This window comes from Natrix helvetica, assembly GCF_964273705.1.
Source record: "Natrix helvetica genome assembly, chromosome: 13".
NCBI classification, from domain to species: domain Eukaryota; kingdom Metazoa; phylum Chordata; class Lepidosauria; order Squamata; family Natricidae; genus Natrix; species Natrix helvetica.
In genome coordinates this window covers 7,792,343-7,816,188 of record NC_138557.1, presented here as the reverse complement: position 1 = coordinate 7,816,188, position 23,846 = coordinate 7,792,343, and the positions used below count along the sequence as shown (strand labels likewise).

At 39.1% G+C, this 23,846-nt stretch overlaps 1 protein-coding gene across 1 annotated transcript in view; it reads left to right on the top strand.

Annotated features, from left to right (window-relative positions):
- MRTFB (myocardin related transcription factor B) overlaps positions 1-23,846 on the top strand; it is a 74,744-nt gene that overhangs the window by 27,585 nt on the left and 23,313 nt on the right. Inside the window, exons 3-4 of the mRNA XM_081965897.1 lie at positions 20,272-20,337; positions 22,557-22,612. Of these exons, the coding sequence (XP_081822023.1) occupies positions 20,272-20,337; positions 22,557-22,612 (122 nt within the window). The remainder of the gene's footprint in view (positions 1-20,271; positions 20,338-22,556; positions 22,613-23,846) is intronic.

Sequence of the window (23,846 nt, the reverse complement as noted above, 5' to 3'; positions counted from 1 at the left end):
TCTTTTCCCCTAATTACTTGCAAGGGGATTATTCTTTATACTGTTTATGTTGTTTGTATTTGTTGACATGAATTGCACCAGTGGGCTATAACCAATTTCGTTGTATTTATTTTGTACAATGACAATAAAGGCTATACTATTATTCTGTATTTTTTTCAAGAGGACATTAAATGTGAAGGAGAATTTTGATCTATGTCCTGCCCTGAACCAAGCGCTCTTTTGCTGATAACTACCTATGTTTGTCTTTGCTATGCTGGGTATGTACAGAAGAGTTTCATACAAGGAAAATAATCTTGTTTCCATGGAGACTTTGAAGCGTTCTTCTGCAAATTCTGTTGCAATCATTCTGTTTGACTAATTTTACTTCAGTTTTCCTTTATTTATAGTGTTTTGTTCAATTGTTTGATTTGCTTATAATCACTAAGATTTAAATTATGCTATATAACTCTTGAGTGTCTAATGTTGATTTGTCAATGATTATCAGAATTTTTTTTATTGAAGAATTTGTTTGCAAATTATCATTGTATACAGATGCACTTGTGGGTTGGAAGCAAGAGGCTGAATTGAAAAATCAATGCATTATGATGTATCTATGTATTTAATGACTAACAAAGTCTAAAGGAACTCACCTATATATTGAGAAAGCTAAAGAGGTAGATCTAATCAGAATATTGGCTAGACTTGTAGTGAAGTATGCATAGTCATTAGTGGTCCTTTTAGTCATTATGTATGCATGTTTTGGTAAGTGTCAGCCTCTGATCCCAATTCAATCCTAATTTTATTTGTAGAAACGAGAAGCTGGCATTGTTTTTAATTAACAAGAAAGAATCTATACAAATCCCTTATGCATTCTTAGAAAAATTTAACATGATGCATGGCTGCCACCCAAAATCTGTAGAATAAGGATCTGGCAATATGTATGATGTAACATGATGTGGCACGATGTAAAAAAGATGTTGAGACTCTAGAAAGAGTGCAGAGAAGAGCAACAAAGAGGATTAGGGGACTGGAGGCTAAAACATATGAAGAACGGTTGCAGGAACTGGGTAGGTCTAGTTGAATGAAGAGAAGGACTAGGGGAGACATGATAGCAGTCTTCCGATATCTCAGGGGCTGCCACAAAGAAGAGGGAGCCAAGCTATTCTCCAAAGCACCTGAGGGTAGGACAAGAAGCAATGGGTGGAAACTAATCAAGGAGAGAAGCAGCTTAGAACTAAGGAGAAATTTCCTGATAGTGAGAACAATTAATCTGAATGTAGGCATCAGCCAGGGGTCTAACCCCGAGTTAAAAAATACTAGGACTCCCACATAAGCCAATTTAAGCTTTCTGCTGTTAAATACAACGTATTTCCTCTGAAAAATACTTTTCGCTTTTGGTGCTCTGTACTTCTTATTGCTAAACAACTAAATAAAACCACTTTATGCAGTTGGAGACTTGGTCAGTGACGATGAGTTATCGCAGGCTTAGAGTTTTATTCTGGAATTGATTCTCTCGGAGGAGCCTTGCTTATTAAAATGCATTGATTGTGATGTCATTTTATGGCTGGTGACAAATTATTGTCTCGTCTGCCTTCCGTCAATGAAATGGGCCATCCACAAACAACTAATAAACTAATAAACAACTAATAACTAAACTCCAGGTGACTTCAGGGCATTGCTGTCAATCTACAAAATGACCTGTTTACAATATAAAGTACTAACACTGATGCTTCAGTTGAATTAATTTGTTGCAAGTGATCTATATCTTGCTTGTAGAAGCCCAAACATGTCAGAAAAATCTTTCCTGCTCCCAAAATTACTGACTTAAAACAGTTTTTATCGAAAAGAGTTCTTTGTTTTGCCAGTAAATTTTGCAGTCAGTTAGCTTAAAACAAGCTTCTTCTAAGAACAAGGTATCTCAACTCAACCAGTAAAGTATCTGTCCATAAATTTGTCTGTTATTTATTGACGTTCATTCTGGGAAGCCTTAGAAAAGACAATTAAAAAAAACCCCGAACAAGCGATTCAAAGATTGTCACTGTTCCTTCAGTTTTGGAATGGCTTCATCAAGGGATCTTCATTTTGATCTTGCTATTTATACCCACTTTGGAAAACATTTGTCTTGTGTTTCCTGTTTCACTTTAAATTGTTCTGGCAAAGCTTGATGGTAACTCCATTGGGATAAAAATAGCCTTAGCTAATTTGTAGGTGATGACCTTGGTTAGAAGAAAGTAATTATTTCTAAGTTTGTTTAAAATAAAATAAAAAGCTCGGAAGAGAAATATCTACATTGAAAGACGTGTGTAAAACTGCAATTCCTTTTCTACATTCCTTGTATCAGTCCCAAGGTTTTCCACTACATTCAGATAATGCATGCTTTATCTTAATACGCTAAAAATCTTGAAACCAGAATAGCTAATGTCGATGTAAAAAGAGATTTAAGATAATGCTAGATTTAAATTTGTCCTACTAATCCGAAAATATCTGTTATTGTTTATTTGGGGGGGGGGGGAACTATATAGAGAATAATTATTTTAGTTTTTCTAGATAAAATAATGGTTAAAGCTGACCTTTAAAAAAATCAATGTTCACTCCAATTAACTCTTTATGAATGGACTTAAGTGTAAATATACAATTTATTATAGTGATTCCATGCAACACCCATTTATTATATTAGTAGCCGAATTAAAAGACAAAACCAGAACATAGGTGTTAATTGTTTCTTGCATACCGAAAGATTAATGAACTATTTTTTTACATAACTCAAAAACGTATGAAGACTTGCATCAAAGTTTACTTTAAGAATTTCTATGTCTTTGATGATGGGATATTAAAAGCTGGAAACTTCAATGGAAAAAAAAATAAAAGTGTTTCCCTTCTTCCCTTCCCTTCCCTTCTTAAAGCATGTTCAGAACCCAAGTCTCTGTTACGTTACCAAATTGTTATTTTTATCTGTTAAAGATAGGCAAAGTAGCTATGTTACTTAAAATCAACAATATATGCATATCTCCTTGCAATTAAATATCTGGGCCAATAAATACTTTCCTTAAAAAAAATGAACTTGTAAAAATAATCATCTGGAGTAATTGTCTCAGCATTATGCTGATCCTGCCAAATTTGATAGATTTCCCTGGGGTATTTGTTTGTTTTTTTACTGCAGTTGCCAGGAGGACTTTTATTTAGGTCTATTTCTGACTTCTCAACCTTCTTCTCAAGCTCATAGTGAAGTAATGGGAAAGCAAAGTTGATTTATGTACCAAAAGTGTTTTTGATGAGTAAGAAATCACCCTACGGTACATACAAAAGAGAGTTTTTCCACTGATTCATCCCTTTAGGGTAGAAAGATGAGGTCATCTCACACACATATACATGGTAAACATATGCTGTCCATGTTACTAAAGGGGAGAATGGTTTCAAAATATATGACAGCCATATTCTATATAGATCTACCAGGGCATTGCTCATGGTGACGTATGGCCATATCTGTCATAACTGTAATTGAAGAAAATTCATATTTTATAAATGCGGTATTTGAAATCCAAATTAATGCTCAATTGAAAAATCTCTTGCATTGTTTGCAGATTATATATAAGCAGACAAAAAGGGGAAAGTGTGAGAAACCAAGTCAAAACAGGAGGCAGAGAATAGATGGGGGCGGGGCCAGCCAGAGGTGGCATTTACCGGTTCTCCGAACTACTCAAAATTTCCGCTACCGGTTCTCCAGAACTGGTCAGAACCTGCTGAATACCCACCTCTGCTGAATACTTCCTCTGTTTAGGAAGATGGTGGATAACCATTTGTCTGAAGTGGTGTACAGAAGTGGTGTTCAGTAAGTTCCGACCAGTTCTGGAAAACCGGTAGCGGAAATTTTGAGTAGTTCGGGGAACCAATAAATACCATCTCTGACTGGCCCCGCCCCCATATGCCTCCCAAGTCCAGCTGATCGGGAGGGAATGGGGATTTTGCAGTATCCTTCCCCTGCCATGCCCACCAAGCCACGCCACGCCTACAGACCTGGTAGCAAAAAAAATAATAATCCCACCATTGGTGGTGTAGGGTTAACTGCCCAAGTAGGGGGTTGGACTAGAAGACCTCCAAGGTCCCTTCCAACTCTGCTATTCTATAGTTGGAATGACTTAATACGAATAGCGTCAACACTTTTCTTTCCAGCTCTCCAAAGACCATAATTTACATTTATAGTAATTATAACTGGATTGATTAACATGTACGGGGAAGAAACCATGAATTTAGTAAAGGGATTGGATCAACGAGCAGCATATTATATCACTCCCAAAGTGGCAATAAAAATTAGCTGGCAGTAGAGCAAAAAATAAAATAAAATCATTTCCTTTTCTCTCAAAAATTAGTTTTGGTTGTGCCACAATAATAAAGAATTCCAGGGACCCATTAAGGAAAATTGTTTTCGCTGATTGGATGGCTTATTTTGGAAGCTGCTTTTGATTACTAACTGAAAAGATTGAAAGGATGCTTACACTGAAAATAAGAGATTAAAAAGCCCCAAAGAGGGGGAGGAGGTAGTTCTCTGGAGTGATTTAATGAGGATAAGTGCTGCAGCACAAAGAAAGTATTAGAATTTTTCTGCTTAAGAAATGTCATACAAAATTTTAAAAAAACAAAACCCAGAGAATAGAGGCACCATAAAGCTCATCCTAGAATAGAGTTGCAAACTGTTTTATGTTACTTAGATCTGTCATTCAAATGTTGGAATTCCTGGTCAAGAAGATAGATTTTCAGCTAAATTAAGTAATACCGTCCTCTCCTTTATTATTTATTTAATTTATACCTCAGCTTTAAATGAGGTGCTCAAGATTGTGTATACGTGTGTAAATACATACACAAATGCATAAATATATAGATATAGATAGACACAGGGGTGGGCTGCTGGGGGTTCGCATGGGCTCGGGCGATCCTCTAGCTAAGATTCTGCCCAGTTTGGCAAATCCCAAATGCTATCCCTGGCTGGCCATGCCCACTCCACCCCTCCCGCCCCAGGAGTCTCCACATGGTCTGTTAGCCATACCAGGTAAGTGCAGGGCCCGCGCAGAGGCTCTGGAAGGTGGGGGGGAAACGGGCCTACCAAAGGTACCGGATGTCCAGAAAAGGGTCTTTTTCTGGCCTCGGGAGACCCCCCGGAACCCGGGAGAAGCAGTTTCCGCCCTCCTGTAGGCTCAAGAAAAGCCTCTTGAGCCTGGGGAGGGCGAAAAACACTCCCTTCCCCCCCACCATGGTGCAGGAGGCCAACTAGGCCATGCCCCCCATGCCCACGCCCACCCAGCAATGGGGCAGCGAACCCATTGCTGCAATTTTTGAAGCCCACCCCTGGATATACATATATAGAGGGAGGGAGGGGGAGAGAGAGAGAGGGAGAATATCATTCTATTTTTCCCCACTATATGAGAGAGATACCTATGGAGATTCTTCACGGTCCAGATCATGGTTGCCCCAAAAATGCTTTTCCAAAAGACAACAGGACTTCCTTGGCTTTTTTTCCTTGAAAACTGAAGAAGCTTCTTGGATGGGAAACAAAACCTTTTCAAGGAAAAAAAAACACCACCAAGAAACTCCAGTTGCCTTTTTGGAAAAGCACTTTTGGACCATTGAGAGAGCGAGCGACCCGCCTAAATTTACCCAGGGAGCTTATGTGGATGAGCTCAGGGTCTTCCCATCCCTTCCCCAGTATAGCATAGCAGTTCTCTTTCTCTCTCTCTCTCTCTCTCTCCTTTTATTTCTCTGAATTTCCTTTCCCCACCTGATCTAATGTTCCCGTGGCTTGCGGTTTCTTCCTCTCTACAGTTGTTGGTCCCGTCTTATCCAGGGGTGGGCTGCTGGGGGTTCGCAGGGGTTCAGGAGAACCTCTAGCTAAGATTCTGCCCCGCCCCTATCAGGAGTCCCTACGCGACCTGTTTTGGATGCAGATAAGTGCAGAGCATGAGCGGAGGCTCAGGGAGGGTGGAAAACGGGCCTACCGGAAGTTCGGGAAGACTGGAAACTGGCCCATTTCTGGCCCCTAGAGAGCTTCCAGAGCCTGGGGAAGCCATTTTTGTCCTCCCTGAGGCTCGAGGAAAGCCTCCGGAGCCTGGGGAGGGCAAAAACACCCCTCCCCCCCGCTGTGTTGCAAGAAGCCGACTAGGCCACACCCACTATGGCCACGCCCACCCCGCAACCGGGCAGAGAACCCCTTGCTGAAGATTTTGAAGCCCACCCCTGGTCTTATCCATAGCACCAGTGCCTCTTTTATTTCCCTTTTATTTTATTTATTTTTTGCTTCACTTCTTCCATATTTTCTTTGCTAGGTGGGCTGTATCCTTCCCCCCCCCCCCAACTGTATGTTTTGCTTGGCTAATGCCTGGATGCGTGGGGTGGTCCCTGGTGCTCTCTGAGCTTGGTTGCCTTCTTGCAGACATTTCATTACCTGACTAAGTAACATCCTCAGTGCTAGAAGGGAGTGGTGTTTGTTCTCTGTTGATCTGTAAGCGACTTGCCCTCTCGGTGCTGGTGGGCGTGTCCTTGATGGATCTTTGTTGTTTACTATTTGTTTGTTTGAATTGGTGGTTCCTTGATTGGGTGGTTGGTAGTTCCTTGGATTGATAGGTGTGTAGACTGACTGTTGAAACAGACAAACAAAAAGGTCAGTGATTGTACAGTGAGCAAACCTCTGGGGTGGTGGGTTGTGTTTTTTTTTGGTCTTTCAGTATGCTTCTTTCTATTCTAAGTTATATCACTTGCTTTGCTTTGCCTTGTAGGAAGTTAGCACCCACCCCTCTCCTCGAAGAATGAAACATCCTAGGGAATATTGAAAAGGCAGAATATTATATTTCCCTGGATAAGAAATGGAGAAACATGTTTTTAGGCAGGACACAAGCTCACTCTTAATAGCCCCCCCCCCTTTTGTCAATGGGCCACTAAAAGGCCTGAGCCAGTCTGTTCTACATAACAAAGGTCTCCCCCCCTTCAGCTGCAGGGTGATGGGATTAAGGCCTGATAGTATTAGCCCTTTACCTATCTCACCACTGGGAAGAAGCAATGCTCAACCAAACTTGGACTCAAAACACAGCCTACAGAGTTTGCCCCTGCATGGCCCCATGGGAATATAATATTCTGTCTTTTCAATATTTCCTAGGATGTTTCATTATGCTGGGAGAGGAGTGGGTGCAAAACTTCCTACAGTCTCTGAATAACAACGCAAACATTTTTTGTTGTTGTTGCACAAGGGACATTGAAATGAACGAGAGTTGTGCAGGAAGAAATATGTTTGTTGTTCTTGGGGGGTCTCTACCCGTGCCTATACTTATTTCCTACTGACTGTTGAGGTCTGTTGATTGAGTGGGCTGGTTATCTACTCTCCTGGGAGATTTGTAGAAAAAGGACTGGTTTTACACCAAGGTGGTTAAGACTTTCTTCCCATGTTGCTTTAAACAAGTGTGTGTGTGTGTGTGTGTGTGGTTTCTTTCATTCTTTTTTCAGATCATTCCAGATATTGCTCAGGCGTTTTCTTTCCCCTGGTCAAAGCCAGCAAAATTTGACCAGGAAAAGGTGATCGGCAGATAGGTAGAACACACAACGTGTGAATACTCTATAATTGGCTAATCAGAGCTCACAGCTCTGTGTTTAAATATAGTTTTTAACTTAAAACTCTTTTGGCTTCTGTGCAAGCCTCTTTTCTATTAGAACATTAATATTAGAGCCCTCCATATTAGAAACCAAAGGAAGAACGCAACACACCAGGCAACCAAAAAGTGTTTCCAAAAAAAAACCACCCCAAAAACCTTCCCAAAAAATAGACCCCAGTAGGAGTTTGTCATCTTAGGTGCAGCTTCTCGCCAAATGTTGCTCCTTCTGCAACGGCTGGGATTTATTTTTAACTGCTTGAGTCAGTGTTTGTCAGATGATTCTGACCATCAAACTGCATATTGAACGCAAAGCAACGGGGAGAAAGAACCAGGGTGGCTGAAAAGGGGGAGGGATCCGGAGCAGTTGCCTGGGAAAGGAAGGTGGGGTTTGGGAGCTCAGCCTTCCTCCCTCTCCGAGTGCTTTTAGTCATTTGAATATACTTTTCGGGTCAAGCTGGGAAGCAGAGGCTAATGGCTGCTTTCAGATGCTCTAAAGGCATAATTGCTCAATTATTGCCAAAGTGACTGAAAGGAGCAGCATATAATACCGCTGTGGCTGGCTGGCTGGCTGGCTTGTAGATCGGTTTCTTTCTCTTCGCTAGATGCTGCCTTTCTGAAGGAATCCCATCATGATCGATAGCTCCAAGAAACAGCCGCCGCAGAGTTTCCCAGGGATTTTACCTTTCGAAACTATCGAATCCTTAAAGGGAAAGGAATGCCTTGACCCAGACATCCCAAAGTGTCTTAAGGAAGGTCAGTTCTGGGGGACGAGGAAGAAAAAAAATACTTGGCATTAAATGCTGCTTTATTTTGAGGAGAGGCGCGTATCGATAAACGGCTGTGGAATTAATCTGTGCAAACCAGTAGTTATAAACGTGAAGGGAGTGGTGGCGGAGGCATGGCTGTTCTCCAGTTCCAGTGCTTGAAGCGCAATTAATCTTTTAATGATGTACTTGCAGTAGTTTTTGTTCGGTTTTACAGCCGAGGACATCCAGAGCAAATAGAACTTGGAAGTATTTTTGTGGCATGGTGACTGTTGATTTCCATTATAGCATCTCCTGTTTTGATATAGCTTAGTTTTCCCCCCCCTCCGTGTATTATGCAGTTAAATTTTGTGAAGCTTAAGAGCCTTTTTATTATGTTAAATGATTACAATAAAAATTTCTAAGTAGGAAGATCCTATAGTGATGCCATCTGAGCTAATGAGAGCTGGTGTGCAGTAGTTTCAGGAGTAGGAAAACGGATTTTCATTCCCCGAATCAACATGTGCGGGCGTTATATTTTGCAAGGTAAAGCATTTTTTAGAAGGTGGCAAAATTATTTTATCTGTCAAGTATTGGTCTTCCGTATTGAATGCGAGCTACCTTGGTCTTCCATTTATAATGCAAAGTTCTGTTATATCTCCCCCCCCCCCTCATATTTCCTCCAATAGCGATATACAGCTTCCTTTACAAATCACAGTCGTTTTTTCTCTTTTGGAAAGGGCTGTGAAGTATTTGGTAGTGAGCCAGAGAATACTGTTTGTTTCCTTTGATATACAATTGGCACTTCCTTCAAACCAGATAATGTTTTTTCCCCCTTTCCTTCTGAACCATACAAATATAGAGAATAATTCTGGTAAACATTGAGGAAATGGCAGCTGTATTGTGGTCCTATACCCAGCAGAAATATATATGTTAAAAGTTTAAATTTTGCAATTGCATCCATTCCAATACTGAAAATTGTCATATTTTTAATTGTCATCTTCCTTAAAGATCAATGTTTTTCTCATACGAGCGGAAAGCGATACAAAAACAGGAAGTCTGGAATATCCATAATTTAGTTCAAGACAATACCTCTGCCTTACCATAGGAAGACATAATACTGTAGTTAATAAAAATATCAAGAGGAAACCTGCGCTGGGAAAGTTGGAAGTAGTTTCTACTGGTTTTAAGACTTGACTTACTGTTACCTTATATCTCTTCCTTATTATTACAATGGGGTATTTACTGGCATTCCTAACGTTTTCCTGCTAGAAAACCCAACGGACAAAGAGAAATTATTTGATTTGTCTCAAAATCTTCTCCTTTTCTGTGACTACTGGATTGTAGAGAGATTGTGGAGATGATCAGAGATGCCAGGTATCATGTCAATTTAATTATATTGCAGCTGTCATTTCTTCCTGTCTGTCTGTATTTTCTTGATCATTACCATAGCATTCCATTCTCTGTCCAAAGAGTTCAGAGTAGTATCTTTTTTCCTGCAGTAGGATAGACTGAGATGGGCTGATTGATCAAAAGTCACTCATTCAGCTTCAAAATTGACCAAAACTTAATGCTGTGATAGGGTATGTTAACACCCAACATAACAGAGCAAACAACAGAGCAACAGAAATGAGTGCATTTCTCCCTTCAAACCATGAATGCTAGTTGATTGTGACAGTTCTTGTAGCAGGCTCTTCTTGGAAGATTTGCTGAGTAGCTGCAATAGCTTTCTGTCTTTGAGGCAAAATTAAACCTGTTGGCATTCACACATTTTTTCTATTGTTTTGGGAAGTATGCAGATTAATGCATGTGCTCTTCTACCAAGAGACAATTTCCTTCTCTAGATGCCATTTATCCACCATCTTCTTTATAGGGTTCAGAAAGTCTAACTCAGGATGTAATGACTTTACTCACACATTATGTGCAGTCAGCTTTGTTTGAGTTTGTTTTATTGGAAAAAAAAATCCCATAACTGCTTTCGCTCACGCAAGAGAACATGGCAATAAAGCACAGGGAATAGGTTCATGCAACCCACTGAACCAAAATCAGCCATTGTACAGCTTAGTGCAGTGTGTAACTGTATTTACGGCTTTTCATAGTTAGATAATTTTAATCTCGTATTAACTATCTCATTACAACTGTTTTTAAAGGATTGTGTTAGTCATACTTCAATGCAAGGACAGCTAATCTGCAGCTTCCATGCACTTCCATGTGTTTGCTTTGATTCTTAAAATAGTGTGTGTGTGTGTGTGTGAGAGAGAGAGAGAGAGAGAATTATTGTTGCAAAATAGCAACAAGATTCTGGAGCCACAAAAATCTAAGAAAAAAAAAGATTCAAATGATATTTTGTATCCATTCGGAGCTGAGTATTTCTTAATAGCTCATGTCAGGATTGTTTTCATTTATTTTTAATTTTTTTGCAACAATTCTTCATTAAGAGTAAAGGAATCAATCCAACCTATCAGCCTTCTGTGGCTTGTCATTTATTTCAATTGTATAAACTTTTAGCAGATTTCTTCCAGTACCTTTGTAATACTGGCCGGTTAGCTTTGGCAACAAGTTACCCACTGCATATTCCTCCCCTATTTTTATAACATTTCTTCTTCTTCTTCTTCTTCTTCTTCTTCTTCTTCTTCTTCTTCTTCTTCTTCTTCTTCTTCTTCTTCTTCTTCTTCTTCTTCTTCTTCTTCTTCTTCTTCTTCTTCTTCTTCTTCTTCTTCTTCTTCTTCTTCTTCTTCTTCTTCTTCTTCTTCTTCTTCTTCTTCTTCTTCTTCTTCTTCTTCTTCTTCTTCTTCTTCTTCTTCTTCTTCTTCTTCTTCTTCTTCTTCTTCTTCTTCTTCTTCTTCTTCTTCTTCTTCTTCTTCATCATCATCATCATCATCATCTTTTGCCCCAGAGTAGAATAGCTAACATTTAATGATGGATTTATGCATTTTTATCATTCTTTGCAGTACACTGAGGCATTTTTTAAAAAAAAATTCTGTTGCTAAAAAAATTGGAAAATAATTCTATTTACATATTTTATAATGGGGCTAATAATGGAGTGCAGAATAGTAGGGGGACAGTTTTCTGAATGTCTTTGCGGCCTTTTCATGGTCAGCTGGATGCAAAGCACCCCGAAAGTCTTGTTCTCAATTCCCACTGTTGCTCCTGCTGCTGAAACATTTGAATCTGTTTCAAGCTTGTTTTGGACGAATCACCGAATCAGGGCAAACTTCATTCATTCTATAGAATTTCAACCAACCCTGAATAGGTTGAGGGAACCTTTAGAGCTAAGCTTGTTTTGAGCTTAGAAGAAAACATTTATGCACAACTCTAGTTATCCCAAAGGTCCTTTTTCAACAGTCTTCTCTGACTCTGCATCAGAATTTCACAATTTATTCTCTAGCCAATATAATTTGGTTAATTTAAAAACAAAACGACTATTGGTTTAAGAGAAAAGATATTAATTCTTCATTCAACTGCCAGAAAGCTGGGAGCAAAGAATGATATCTTATCAGATATGTTTGTCACACAGTATATGTAGTACCTAGGGATGCGGTGGCTCAGTGGCTAAGATGCTGAGCTTGTCGATCAGAAAGGCATTTCAGCGGTTCGAATCCCTAGCGCCACGTAATGGAGTGAGCTCTTGTTACGTGTCCCAGCTTCTGCCAACCTAGCACGTAAAAAATGCAGGTAGAAAAAAATAGGGACCACCTTTGGTGGGAAGAGAACAGCGTTCCGTGTGCCTTTGGCATTTAGTCATGACCGCGGAGCCGTCTTCGGACAGCGCTGGCTCTTCGGCTTTGAAATGGAGATGATCATCACCCCCAAAAGTCTGGAACGACTAGCACATATGTGTGAGAGGAACATTTACCTTTACCTATGTAGTAACTAGAGTTAACTACAGTTATGACTATGGAGCCATCCAGGTCGTCATTGGGACAAAGGTGCTTTTTCAAACTGGATTTTTCTTTGTTTTTTTCCTTGAAGACATCTCACTTCTCATCCAAGAACGTCTTCAAGGAAAAACAAAGCAAAGTCCAGTTTGAAAAAGCACCTTTGGGACAAGCATGACCTGGATGGCTGAGAATCTCCATAGACGTAACTCTAGTTAACTCTACATACTGTGTGACCAACATATCTGATAAGATACCATTCTTTGCTCCCAGCTTTCTGGCAGTTGAATGAAAAATGAATATGTTCTTCTCTTAAACCAGTGTTTCTCAACCTTGGCGACTTTTAAGTCCTGTGGACTTCAACTCCCAGAATTCCCCAGCCAGCTGGGGGATTCTGGGAGTTGAAGTCCACAGGACTTAAAGTCGCCAAGGTTGAGAAACACTGTCTTAAACCAATAGTCGTTTTTTTAAAAATAATAATAACCAAATTATGTTCGGTAGAGAATAAGTTGTGAAATTCTGATGCAGAGTCAGAGAATTATAGACTGCTAATAAATAAAAGTGATGTGTTTGGAAAATAGAAACGGGGGGGGGGGGAATTCAAGCTAACTCTGTCTTTACTTGGTTAGCTATTAATTGAAGTAGAGAGGAGGTTTGATAAGTTTTCAGGCTTCTGTTGCAATACAACTTTCCACGATATCTGATAATTCCTATTTCCTTGTTTTATCTACTCACAAAAGGCTGACAAGAACCATACAGTGCAAATAATAAATTTGAGGTAAATAAAAACAAACAATAAGGTGTTAGAATGCAAAAGCAGAATTTATCACTTAGTTTTACAATTTCAGATACATATCCAGAATAGAATGTTAATGGGCAGGTGGCCATTTTTTGTCAGCCTTCTGGGCATGGTAGAAAAGAACAGACTGAGGAAGATTGGATGAAAATGTGAAAAAAAATATAAAAAGTAGTTTCACTGTCTGGCGCCTGGATAAATATATAAAGATGGTAATTTGCTTGCGTATCTTACAAAACTGCAAATGTCTTTTAAATGTTTGGGTAATTTATAACTGCATCTACCAGTGTTTATAGTGAATCTGTAACAGCATCCTTTTCTCTAGCTACATGAATGACCTTTTAAAACACAACAGTAATCCAATAATTCTTTTCAATTTACTGCTACCCATATTTGCAATATTTCCTAAATAAAATTTGTTCTAATATTAAAAATGAAAGTCACCGACAACTAGGAAGATGAATATGTTCTAGAGTCCAAGTACTGAATCTGTTTTATTTCTGAGTTAAAGATAACCCACTTCAATATTATTTTGTACGTTTTAAAGTAAAAATACAAAACATATAAGTCAACCCCTTGTATATTTTATTAGCATCAGAAAATCCATGATAGCAATTAAAAGACTCCTGTTTACCCAACTTTTAAATAATGTGGGTAGATGTTCCCCATTCCATCTAGGTGAAGTGGATTCTAACAGAAAGCGACAGTTGTAATTCATTTTATAAGTCAGAATAACCATGCCTGGTATTTTTTGAAAGTTGGTCCAGGGGATTGGATGTTCTCTTTTGAAAGCTATTATTCCTTTCAACAATAGTCAAAATATTGTGTTTTTGTGCGTGCAATGTAGCTGGAGAAAGATGACATCTTGGCAATTATTATAAAGATACAATAATTGTTTGCAAAGCATTTAAAAATGATATTTCATTATAAATCTGTTGTTTTATGGCACAATAAGGTGCTTTTTCGTTGCACGAACAAGTAAGTCTCTGTAATTAATCTAGACGCAATCAATTTTTGGGGGGATAATGTACATTCAGTTTTTGGAATGGATAACAAAGTGCCACTTCTGTCTCAGATCAGATTTGAACCTCATCCTTAGGGAAGAGTCATCTCCCCCCCACCAACAAAGAATCTAGGCAAGGAAGGAAAGGCAGAGCGCCCCCCTCCCCCAGGTGGCAGCATATACAGATAGTCCTCGACTTACAACTATTCATTTAGCAATCGTTTGAAGTTACCGCAGCACCGAAAAAAGGGACATGACCATTTTTACACTTACAGTCGTTGCAGAATCCCCGTGGACACATGATCAAAAGTCAGATGCTTGGCAACTGGTTCATATTGATGACCGTTGCATTGATCCCGGGGTCACGTGATCGCCTTTTGCAACCTTCTGACACCTAGAATCAATGGGGAAGCCAGATTCACTTAACAACCGTGTTACTGATTTAGCAATTGAAACAATCCACTTAGCAACTGTGGCAAGAAAGGTCCTAAAATAAAACTCACTTAGGAGCGGTCTCGCTTTGCAGCAGAAATTTTGGGCTCAATTGTGGTCGTAAATCAAGGACTACCTGTATGTTCTTGTGAGGGTGGCAAAAGGGACCGTGCCTGATGGAACCTTCTCTGACCAGAGAGTTGGAAGGGGCTTTTGTGGAGGCTGAAGTTGGGACAGCTGGCAGTTGATGGGTGCAGCAGTTGAGGCTGAACCCAAGTCTAGATGACTTACTAATATTGCCTCCTGTGGGCGCGCCTGTGGCGGTGCTCACTTCCAACTCAGTGTTCCCCCCTGAACTATTAGAAGGGCTCAAGGCGGAAGACAAAAGGGACAAGAACGCCTGCCACAACACTCAACAGGCGGCGGCTTGGGCCATTAAAACTTCTGCTTCTGCGTCCTTCCTGTCCAGGGCGGTGCTACTCTGGCTGAGACAGCTCCTGGCCAAACTTCTGGCAGGGGATACCAAATTAAGACAGGATGTTAACAAAATTATTGCAGCGACAGAGTACACTGCTGACGCTACCCTGAACGCTGCCAAATTTGTTTCTAGATCCCTGGCTTCTAATGTCACCACCAGGCGACTCTTACGGCTCAGACATTGGAACGCGGATATGCGATCCAAGTGGAAGATCGCCTCGGCTCCCTTTAAGGGCAGCAAGCTTTTTGGGGAGGCCCTGGTTGAAAACAAGGACAAAAAGAAGGTTATGCCTTCGGTCAACAAAAAATCTGACCGTAAGTGTTCACAGACTTATAGGAAGCAGCTCTTTCGGAACTCGGAGCAGCCGTCTACCTCCAGTTCCTTCCAACGTCCATACTCTCAGGGCACGGATAGGTCCCAGGACCGTCAGGCCTTTCGTGACAGGAACCGTCAACAGTCCTTCTCCAAACGTCCCTATTGCGGAGGGTCCAATTCCAGACCCTTCAGACGCTGTAAGTGACCACCAGCGGACGGCTCACATAGGAGGGTGTCTACAGCTGTTCCACTCCCAATGGGAGCGGATCACGTCGCACCAGTGGGTCCTTCAGACGATACGCATAGGTCTAACATTAGAGTTCATTTCTCCCCCTCCCCGACACTTCGTTCGGTGTCCAAACCCCTCCTGTCTGGTCAAGACCCTCTACCATTTCAGAGAAACTGTCGTCCAATCTCTTCTTAAAAACCTCCAGTGAGGGAGTGAGGTGATAGAACTGGTGTTTGGAAGGTTTATGTCCATTTGTGTCAAATTACTGGCCTAGTAGGGTTGACTGGTGGTAAGATTGTAGGGGTTGGTGTGGGTAACCTAACACCTGGAGATGCCATTTGGGGCTTCCCCAGTAGTGATGGATTAAGAAAGGAATGTCAGGAGAAGAAGGATCAACAGTCTGGCGTAAGTTTCGTCTCCTGTCTTAATTGCCTCACTTGGCAATTGGAATTTTATCTCTTGACTTGATCAAAAGGGCCACCCGAAGGAATGAAGACCACGCCTTTTGATTTCCTTTATACTTTCAGGGATTCTGGAATTCTTCAATGAGTGTGTTTCTGTTAATTGTCATGGAAATTATTAGCAGAAACTCACTCAACCAATTGGATAATTAGCATAACGTTCCTTTAGATGTTGAAGTGCAAGGAGAATCGAATAGTGAAAGGGGTACCCAAATGATTTACTTTACAAATATGAAAGGCAATCATGTCTTTTGTACTACTTCAGATAACTAAAATGTTTTAAAAGTTGCTGGATTTTGGATTAAATGCTATTGAAATATTCAGATATGCAATTATGACAGATAAGCTATCATAAGAGATACAGTATATTATCATTAAAGGTGTATTACCACCCCTGGGGGGGGGTTGTGATGTCATCACATGGGGTCCACAGAAGGCTTGAAGAAATGTTATGGCAGCAAAAACTATTTAAAGTGAAGAAATGGTTGAGAACCACTGTCTTAATATATTAGTGCCAGATATCTAACTCCAAGATTAAATGTTTATTTTCTGATTATTTCCCCGAATACTAGTTCAAAATTGAACTATTGAAGATGGCTAACACCGGCAAAAGCCATAACAAAAAGAGAAACAAATTAAAAGCTAACTGTGTCATCTTTTAGGATAATGTCATTCTATTTTAATACCACCGTGCAGCAAGTATTGTTTGCTTATCGACAGTACGTTTTATGAGATTGAAAATGTCAAGGCTCTCTGACCAATTGGAAAGAATTACAGAGGCATAATCCATATGAAATTTGCTGCAAGACGGTAATTGTGATGATTTGATAAAACATTTTGATTGCTTTTCCCTTGGCGAAAACAACCCGGTGTGGTGAAATGACATCAAGATATTATGTGGGGCCTGCCTGGTTATTCCAGCGGAGTTTACTTAGGGCTTACCTTTCTGGCAGTAGTAAATAGTTTGGTAATCCATGTAACAAATAGGATTTCTGCTCAACTAATGTCATTTGGCAGCAGTTGTTTTTACAATTGTTAGGGGTTTTTTTTTTTGCAATCAAGTGAAGATATCTAACACTTTTTATACTTTCTTGAGTCTATACCAGGGCTCGGCAGCCTTATCAAAGAGCCACAAAGGTCCAAACCAGAAGCCCCCCGTTCAATTCTGAAGCCGACTGGAAATCCGGTTCCCCCCCACCATAGAGTCTCCTCCTAGCATGGCGTCCTTTTTCCTCTGCCGACCGGAAGTCCAGTTCTCCCACCATAGAGTCTCCTCCTAGCGCGGCGTCCTTTTTCCTCTGCCGACCGGAAGCCCAGTTCCCCCACCATAGAGTCTCCTCCTAGCGCGTAATCCTTTTTCCTCTACCTGCCCTAACAGAAAGCCCTACCAATGGTGGAGCCGACCAGCGACAGGGGAGCCACAGCAGAGCGATGAAAGAGCCGCATGCGGCTCTGGAGCCGTGGGTTGCCGACCCCTGGTCTATACAAAGAGCGCAAAACCTCCAGCGACTTTCTCATTACCTTAAATGGGGTAGATTTCACAAGCTTGTTCTGGATGCATATGTTTGGCGTTGCAGCATGGTTGAACTCTTTGACATAATTGCAACTTAAATAGTTGATGTTCAAAGTTTTTAAAAAGATTAGTTACAGTTTCCTAATAATTTGTGGTTGTTGTTTTTTTTTGTTCTTCCTACTTGGCCTCTGCATGAGTGGACAAACAAAATTAACAATCTAAGTTCCATCCAAGTTATTTTCTTTGTTTCCAAAGAGAAATTAGCCCAGCAAACAAAAGGCTTTGAAAAAAATAAGGAAATGAGTCGCTTTTCCTTATATTAAAAGACTGGCTTCTGTTTAGACTTTTTAAATCCTAATTGTAGCTATAACGATGAAGTTTTTCCTGGAAAAAGCCCTTGTGATGGCATAGCTGCAGGTAGAAATTCTCCAGTAATGCATTCAATCCCCACATGTGTTTACTTTATTTATTTATTTATTAAACAAAATTATACAGCTGCCCAACTTACATTTAATTGATTCCAAGAGATTACAATTTTTTAAAAAAATCCCTATGTAAACAAAATCTTTGCTGATAGAGATACACTAGCTAATTCTGAGTTGAAAAATACATTCGTATACTTACAGGTAGATGGATATCATGCATTTCTTACTTTTGGATAGAGGTTAGAAAGTTTAGCTTTTTCATCCCATCCCCCCCAAGAAAATATTTTTCTTCTAAGTTTGCTTTCTTTATTACTATTTACTGTTTAATCTCATTGGGGACTCTATGTACATCATTTTGTTGTGTGACGCAGTAACTTGGTTGATTTGGAGGAAGTGATGGGAAACTGACTTCTAGTCGCTAGTTTCATGTCTAAGAATGATGTATTATGCAATATTTTACTTTTCCCCCCACAAAGACCTTTTGCCCTTTTCTACCAGCATTTAGATTTTATTCTGCTCTGCTATAAGCTAATGATTTCTGGCCATGAAAACAACTGTAATTGCTTTTTTAAAAATATAAAAGATTTAGCCTGTAATATTAGCCTAATATTAGTGCATATTAGCCCGTAAAAAATATTTATATTTTCCTGTCTGGAAAAAAGACAATACCATTATGTGAGGATTATTTTTCATATATTTTAGCAGCAAGATTACTTATTTTGTCAACTGGGCGCTTTGGCTTTTAATACCTTAATATTGCTACTATGGATTTTAATGTACTGTGCTCTCAGGAAGAGAATAAAGGTATTGTACATAGATTCCCAATTCAAAGTATTTTAAAACCATTGCCAAGAGGGAGACAGGGTGGATAAAAATCAGTGATTTAAAAAATAAAATAATAAATCGGATTTTTAAAATTTAAATCAGGTTTGTTTTATTTAAATCAGATTTTTTTAAATTTTTTATTAAATTTATTTTAATATACTTTTGGAGTAAAGATCTATCTAAAGATAGTTTTCTATTTAAGATATATTAATAATTTAGTTTATTCAGCATGAAAGGGAGCTTAGTTAGGTCGCATGAGGCTGTCTACTCTGCAATATTAGGACTGTCGGTAGAGGAGGAGCTGCTGCGGGACAGAGATGACAGTTGCTCTTTAAAAATTACGATTTAAATCGAGTTGATTTAAATCAAGCCTTTTTACTAGTGACTTAAATCACGATTTAAATCAAATCCACCCTGGAGAGAGATAAAGACTGCCTTTCAAAATTCTATTTTCCTCTTGTAAATCAGATCCAGGGGTAAACATAAACATATAATTGGAAACAGATAAAAAGTAGATTGCACAGGAAATAAAACTCTCCCTTCTGTTGATCTTCTGGAACGCTTATAAAATTGCAGATGCTATAAACATGTAGTTCTCCCTCGCTCCCCTTTCCCTGTGTCCCCGATTCACCCCATAGGTGTGGTAGAGAATAACGCCTTCCCAGAGGTTCCAAGTTTTGAACTGGAGAATTGCCAGCTAATATTCTTGAGTTCTAACTGCTGTTGCAGTTGGAACATTGGTGGCTGGGATTGCCTCTGGCCTGGGATGCATTCACGGGTATTAATAGCACCAAGACAAGAGCATCTGCAAAAATTATGTTAGTTGGGTTTTACCGATGTGTCCGTGTATGTATACCTGTTAATCAGAACGCTACCTTCTCTCTACATTGGTTTTAATATTCGTGGTGCTGAGCGATGTGATTGTAGGAAGAATAATGCCAACCTAAGCATCGTCTGTCGTTGAACATGATTGTACGAAGCTGCACTGGAAAGATTGTATATTATTGTCCATGAAAGCATTTGCAACTTAAGAGATTCTCTTATCATAATCACTAAATATCGGACGATACTGCCTGTGTTGTGTATACCTAACTGCAAGTGGTCCTTGACTTATGGCTACAAAATTTCCACGCCAGTCGCAAATTGAGTTTTGCCCCATTGTACAGTCTTTCTTGCCACAGTTGCTAAGTGAATCACTGCAATTGTGAAGCTAATGACAAAAGTGAAGTGAATCTGGTTTCCCCATTGACTCTGCTTGTCGGAACCATCATAAATGCATGCCAGTTGCCAAACACCTGAATTTTGATCACTGCCACGCTCGCGAGTGTGTAAAATGGCCCTAAGTCATTTTTGTTGTCACTTCTAACGGTTGTGATGAACGGCTGTGAGCTGAGGGCTACCTGTACACTATCTGAGCAGTGAATGTACCCTGGATCCAATTAAACACTTAATGTTAAGGATTTACGCCAGCTAGTATTTAGTTCTCAGAAGAATGCAGCATTTTTAATTGTGAGATGAGAGTTCCTTCTTGTCAAGTAATAAATCCCTTTTCTCCGTTCCTAGTTCTTCAGCTGAAACTACAGCAAAGGCGAACAAGAGAACAGCTGGTGGACCAGGGAATCATGCCACGTAAGACTTAATTTCATTTTCTGCGGCTTTTGTAACGTCGAGTGCTTGGATGTCTTATTAAAGATGAAAGGAAAAAAAGATGATAATATTTAGTACCCATCAAGTTTTCAAGGGAGGATGACAACTCTGTAAACATTACTTCTACTAAATATCTGAAAATTAAAAGGAAATTGGTGGGGAATATATTACTGTATTAAACCTGGAATTCATTACAATTTAATTATGAGCAATTGGAAATTAAATGAGGGGGAAATGGTTTATAATAATTTAATCTGGTATTCAGAAACGAGACTGTTATTTTTTGTGCCTGGATGAATCAAGAGGACCAAGCCATTGAGAGATTAAAAACAAGCCATGGATTTGTTTTCTAGTGTCTGTCCTTTTGATTCCCTCTGCTTATGCCCTAAAGTTGGTGAACTAAGTTTCCTGTGGCAGCCGTTTCTTCCAAACGTATTCTGCAAGTGTATGCAGATATGCTTGTCACTCAGCTTTTACTATGATTTAGGGCAAGGATTCACTATCTTTCATTAGCCAAGAGTCCCACGTATTCATCTTTGGGTACTGAGGATTGCAAAGCAGACATAGTTGTGTTTCTTTGCTTTTCATGCGCAGGAAATCATGTGTCATGTTATCTGGCGTAGCTAAGATTTGCCTGAGCAAAATATCGTTGCAGTGATAACAGATCCATGAACATGTCATGCCTATATCATGGCACGAAACGAGTTGCACTAATTTGCTTCCCAGTTCATTTTGTACCCTGAGTTGAAAGAGATGTCAAAGACCTGTTGGGGATTTTACCAGAAACTTATAGTAAAGAAAATGTGTATTTGATTATCCATGTAATAACTGCAGCTAGAATTGTATTTGCGCAAAACTGGAAAAATAAAGAGATTCCTACAGAGGAGAATGTGATTAGGAAAATATTAGAATGTGCAGAAATGAACAGAACAACACGGGCAATTAAAGAGAAAGGACAAACTGATTGTTATGCTATATGGGAATCATTTTATCCATGGTTAGAGAATAAATATAAGAATTAGAAATAAAAGATGAGTAAAATAAAGGAAATGTATTAATAGAGTTAAATAACTCAAGAAGAGGATTGTTATAGTATTAGACATTTAAGGTATTAGTATTAAGCTGAGAATAGATTACATAATGAACGTGATTGTAAATTCTAACTGTTATTGCACACAACATTTGTACCAGATGACACACTGTTTAATGGAAGATGGACTATTTGTATTAAAATAAATGAAACATTTATTAAAAAAAGAAAGTGATGTCAAAGAAAGCACTTTTGGGTAGGGGTGCACAACCCTGGGCAACTTTAGGACTTGTGGATTTCAACTCCCCAAATTCATGGCTGGCACAACAACTGCTTGCTCCTCTTATCACAAATTCTGTGACTGCCACAAAAATGGCCAAGGTTAGGCACACCCCTGCTTTAGAAACTGCGGCAACCACATAACGAGGAAAAAAAATTATTCCTGGGATTGTTAGTTCATTATTATTGGGCCTGCTTGCATTCTGGCTGGCCGGGTGGAATTAATTACTCACAGTGGCTTTAGGATCCTGTCATTGTCTGTTGTGCTATTTGTTTATATGGTGTAACTGCATTGTTGTTTTGTTTCCAGCCTAAATCGTAAAGGAAATGCAATACTGATTTTAAAAAAAAGTTAGTAAGCAGAGTACAGAATAGGAAAAGAGAGACTGAAGAAAGAATGACGGCGTTAATAATCCCTGTTCATTTGACACCAGGCTCCTGATGCAACAAGATTTTTTTACTACTACTATTATAGCCGTTACATAATTGGTCTACCTATGCCAGGGGTGTCCAAACTTGGCAACTTTAAGACTTGTGGACTTCAACTCCCGGAATTCCCCAGCCAGCAGAGCTTCTGGGAGTTGAAGTCCACAAGTCTTAAAGTTGCCAAGTTTGGACACCCCTGACCTATGCTGTGTTAAAGAGTAGTGCAAAAATCCCATTTTCTGCTTCTGCTCTTTTAGTTATTACTCCATATTTATGAAGTTAATCGAAGTGTCTGGAATCCAGTACATAGCAGGCAGGGTGGTTTTATTACAGCCGATCCTTACGTACAGGTACAGTTAGCGTCCTACTAAGCCAGCTGAAACAAGCCTGCTTGAATGTAAGATATTCATATATACCTTTGTCATCTCCTGGCTTCATGACCCTTTTTTTGTTTCCTTGTTTTTAGCTTTGAAGAGCCCAGCTGCGTTTCACGAGCAGATAAAAAGTTTGGAAAGAGCTAGGGTGAGAAATCAAGTTCGAACATGATGTTTCATTCTTTGCGTATGATTGTCCTGGGAAAAATGCTAGGCGAAGGACTTTTGGAAACGAGGAGAAATTGTTACAGATTTTCAGAAATGAAACTCGGATTCGTTCTATAATGAAATTGAGAGAGAATTAATTCAAACAATTCAAACATCAGCAACGGCTTAATTAACCACGCAGTCCTATGGCCACTTTCAAAATTAGTATAACTAATCCTTGCAATTATACTTATGTACTCCCTGAGTAAGGTGTGCTTCATATCTGGCTGTTGAAGTATTATGTGTAGAAGCCAATAATTATTCATGATATATTTAGTTATTAACTCTCAGAATTCTTTTGGGCAAAGGCCATTATACCTAATTCTTCTTCAACCTAAAAATAAATAATTGAAATTATTCGTTAAACAATTAAAACCAGGCCATCGTATCTCATAGTTCTAAACTTGAGAAGTCAAAAATATACGGTTAAATTATCACCTGGATTTTCAAAACTTACTGATGAGGATACAAAAGTGCTATTTTGTTTTTTTTCCCTTGCAAAGCAGTCCATTTGCTTAGAAACTAAGATAAACTAGGGAAATAACTTGGTGATTTATTATTAAAAACAATTTTAAAAACACCCACAGTTACAGGGATATTTTTAATGTTCATAACATTTTATATTATGTTTAATAATGATACTAAAATATATTGTGAGCTTTCATGAACAAATAACACAAGTTTATGGAAAAACAACTCACATTTCCTTTGAAAGATATACTAATGCAGCTTAAAGTGCTCCATATAATCACCCAGAAGAACAAACTACATTATAAGGAATAATGACAATTGTTTTAAAATTCAACGTCTATTCAATAATACCCCTCTTTACTGCTTGCACCTGTTGCGTATTTGCTAAGAATGTTAGATTATAGACTAATTAGCTTTGTATTTCTGTATAAAGATAGAATTCCATTTGTGTTATTACTTTGAAGAATAGACACATGCCATCTGTGAGAACACGTTTCTTATTCTTGAATGGGCTGAAATCTGGGAGTATAAAACTTGAAGTGGTTCAGTTCACATTTTACACCTTGCTGAATGAATCACCAAGAATCTGAATTTTTAAAGGATTTAAAAATAAATATTAAACTTAGTTTTATAATATCAGACAACCGCTTGCAAAGCATTGTCAGATAAAAACATTGCTGATAGTGCTTTTCAGTTTTTGTCAA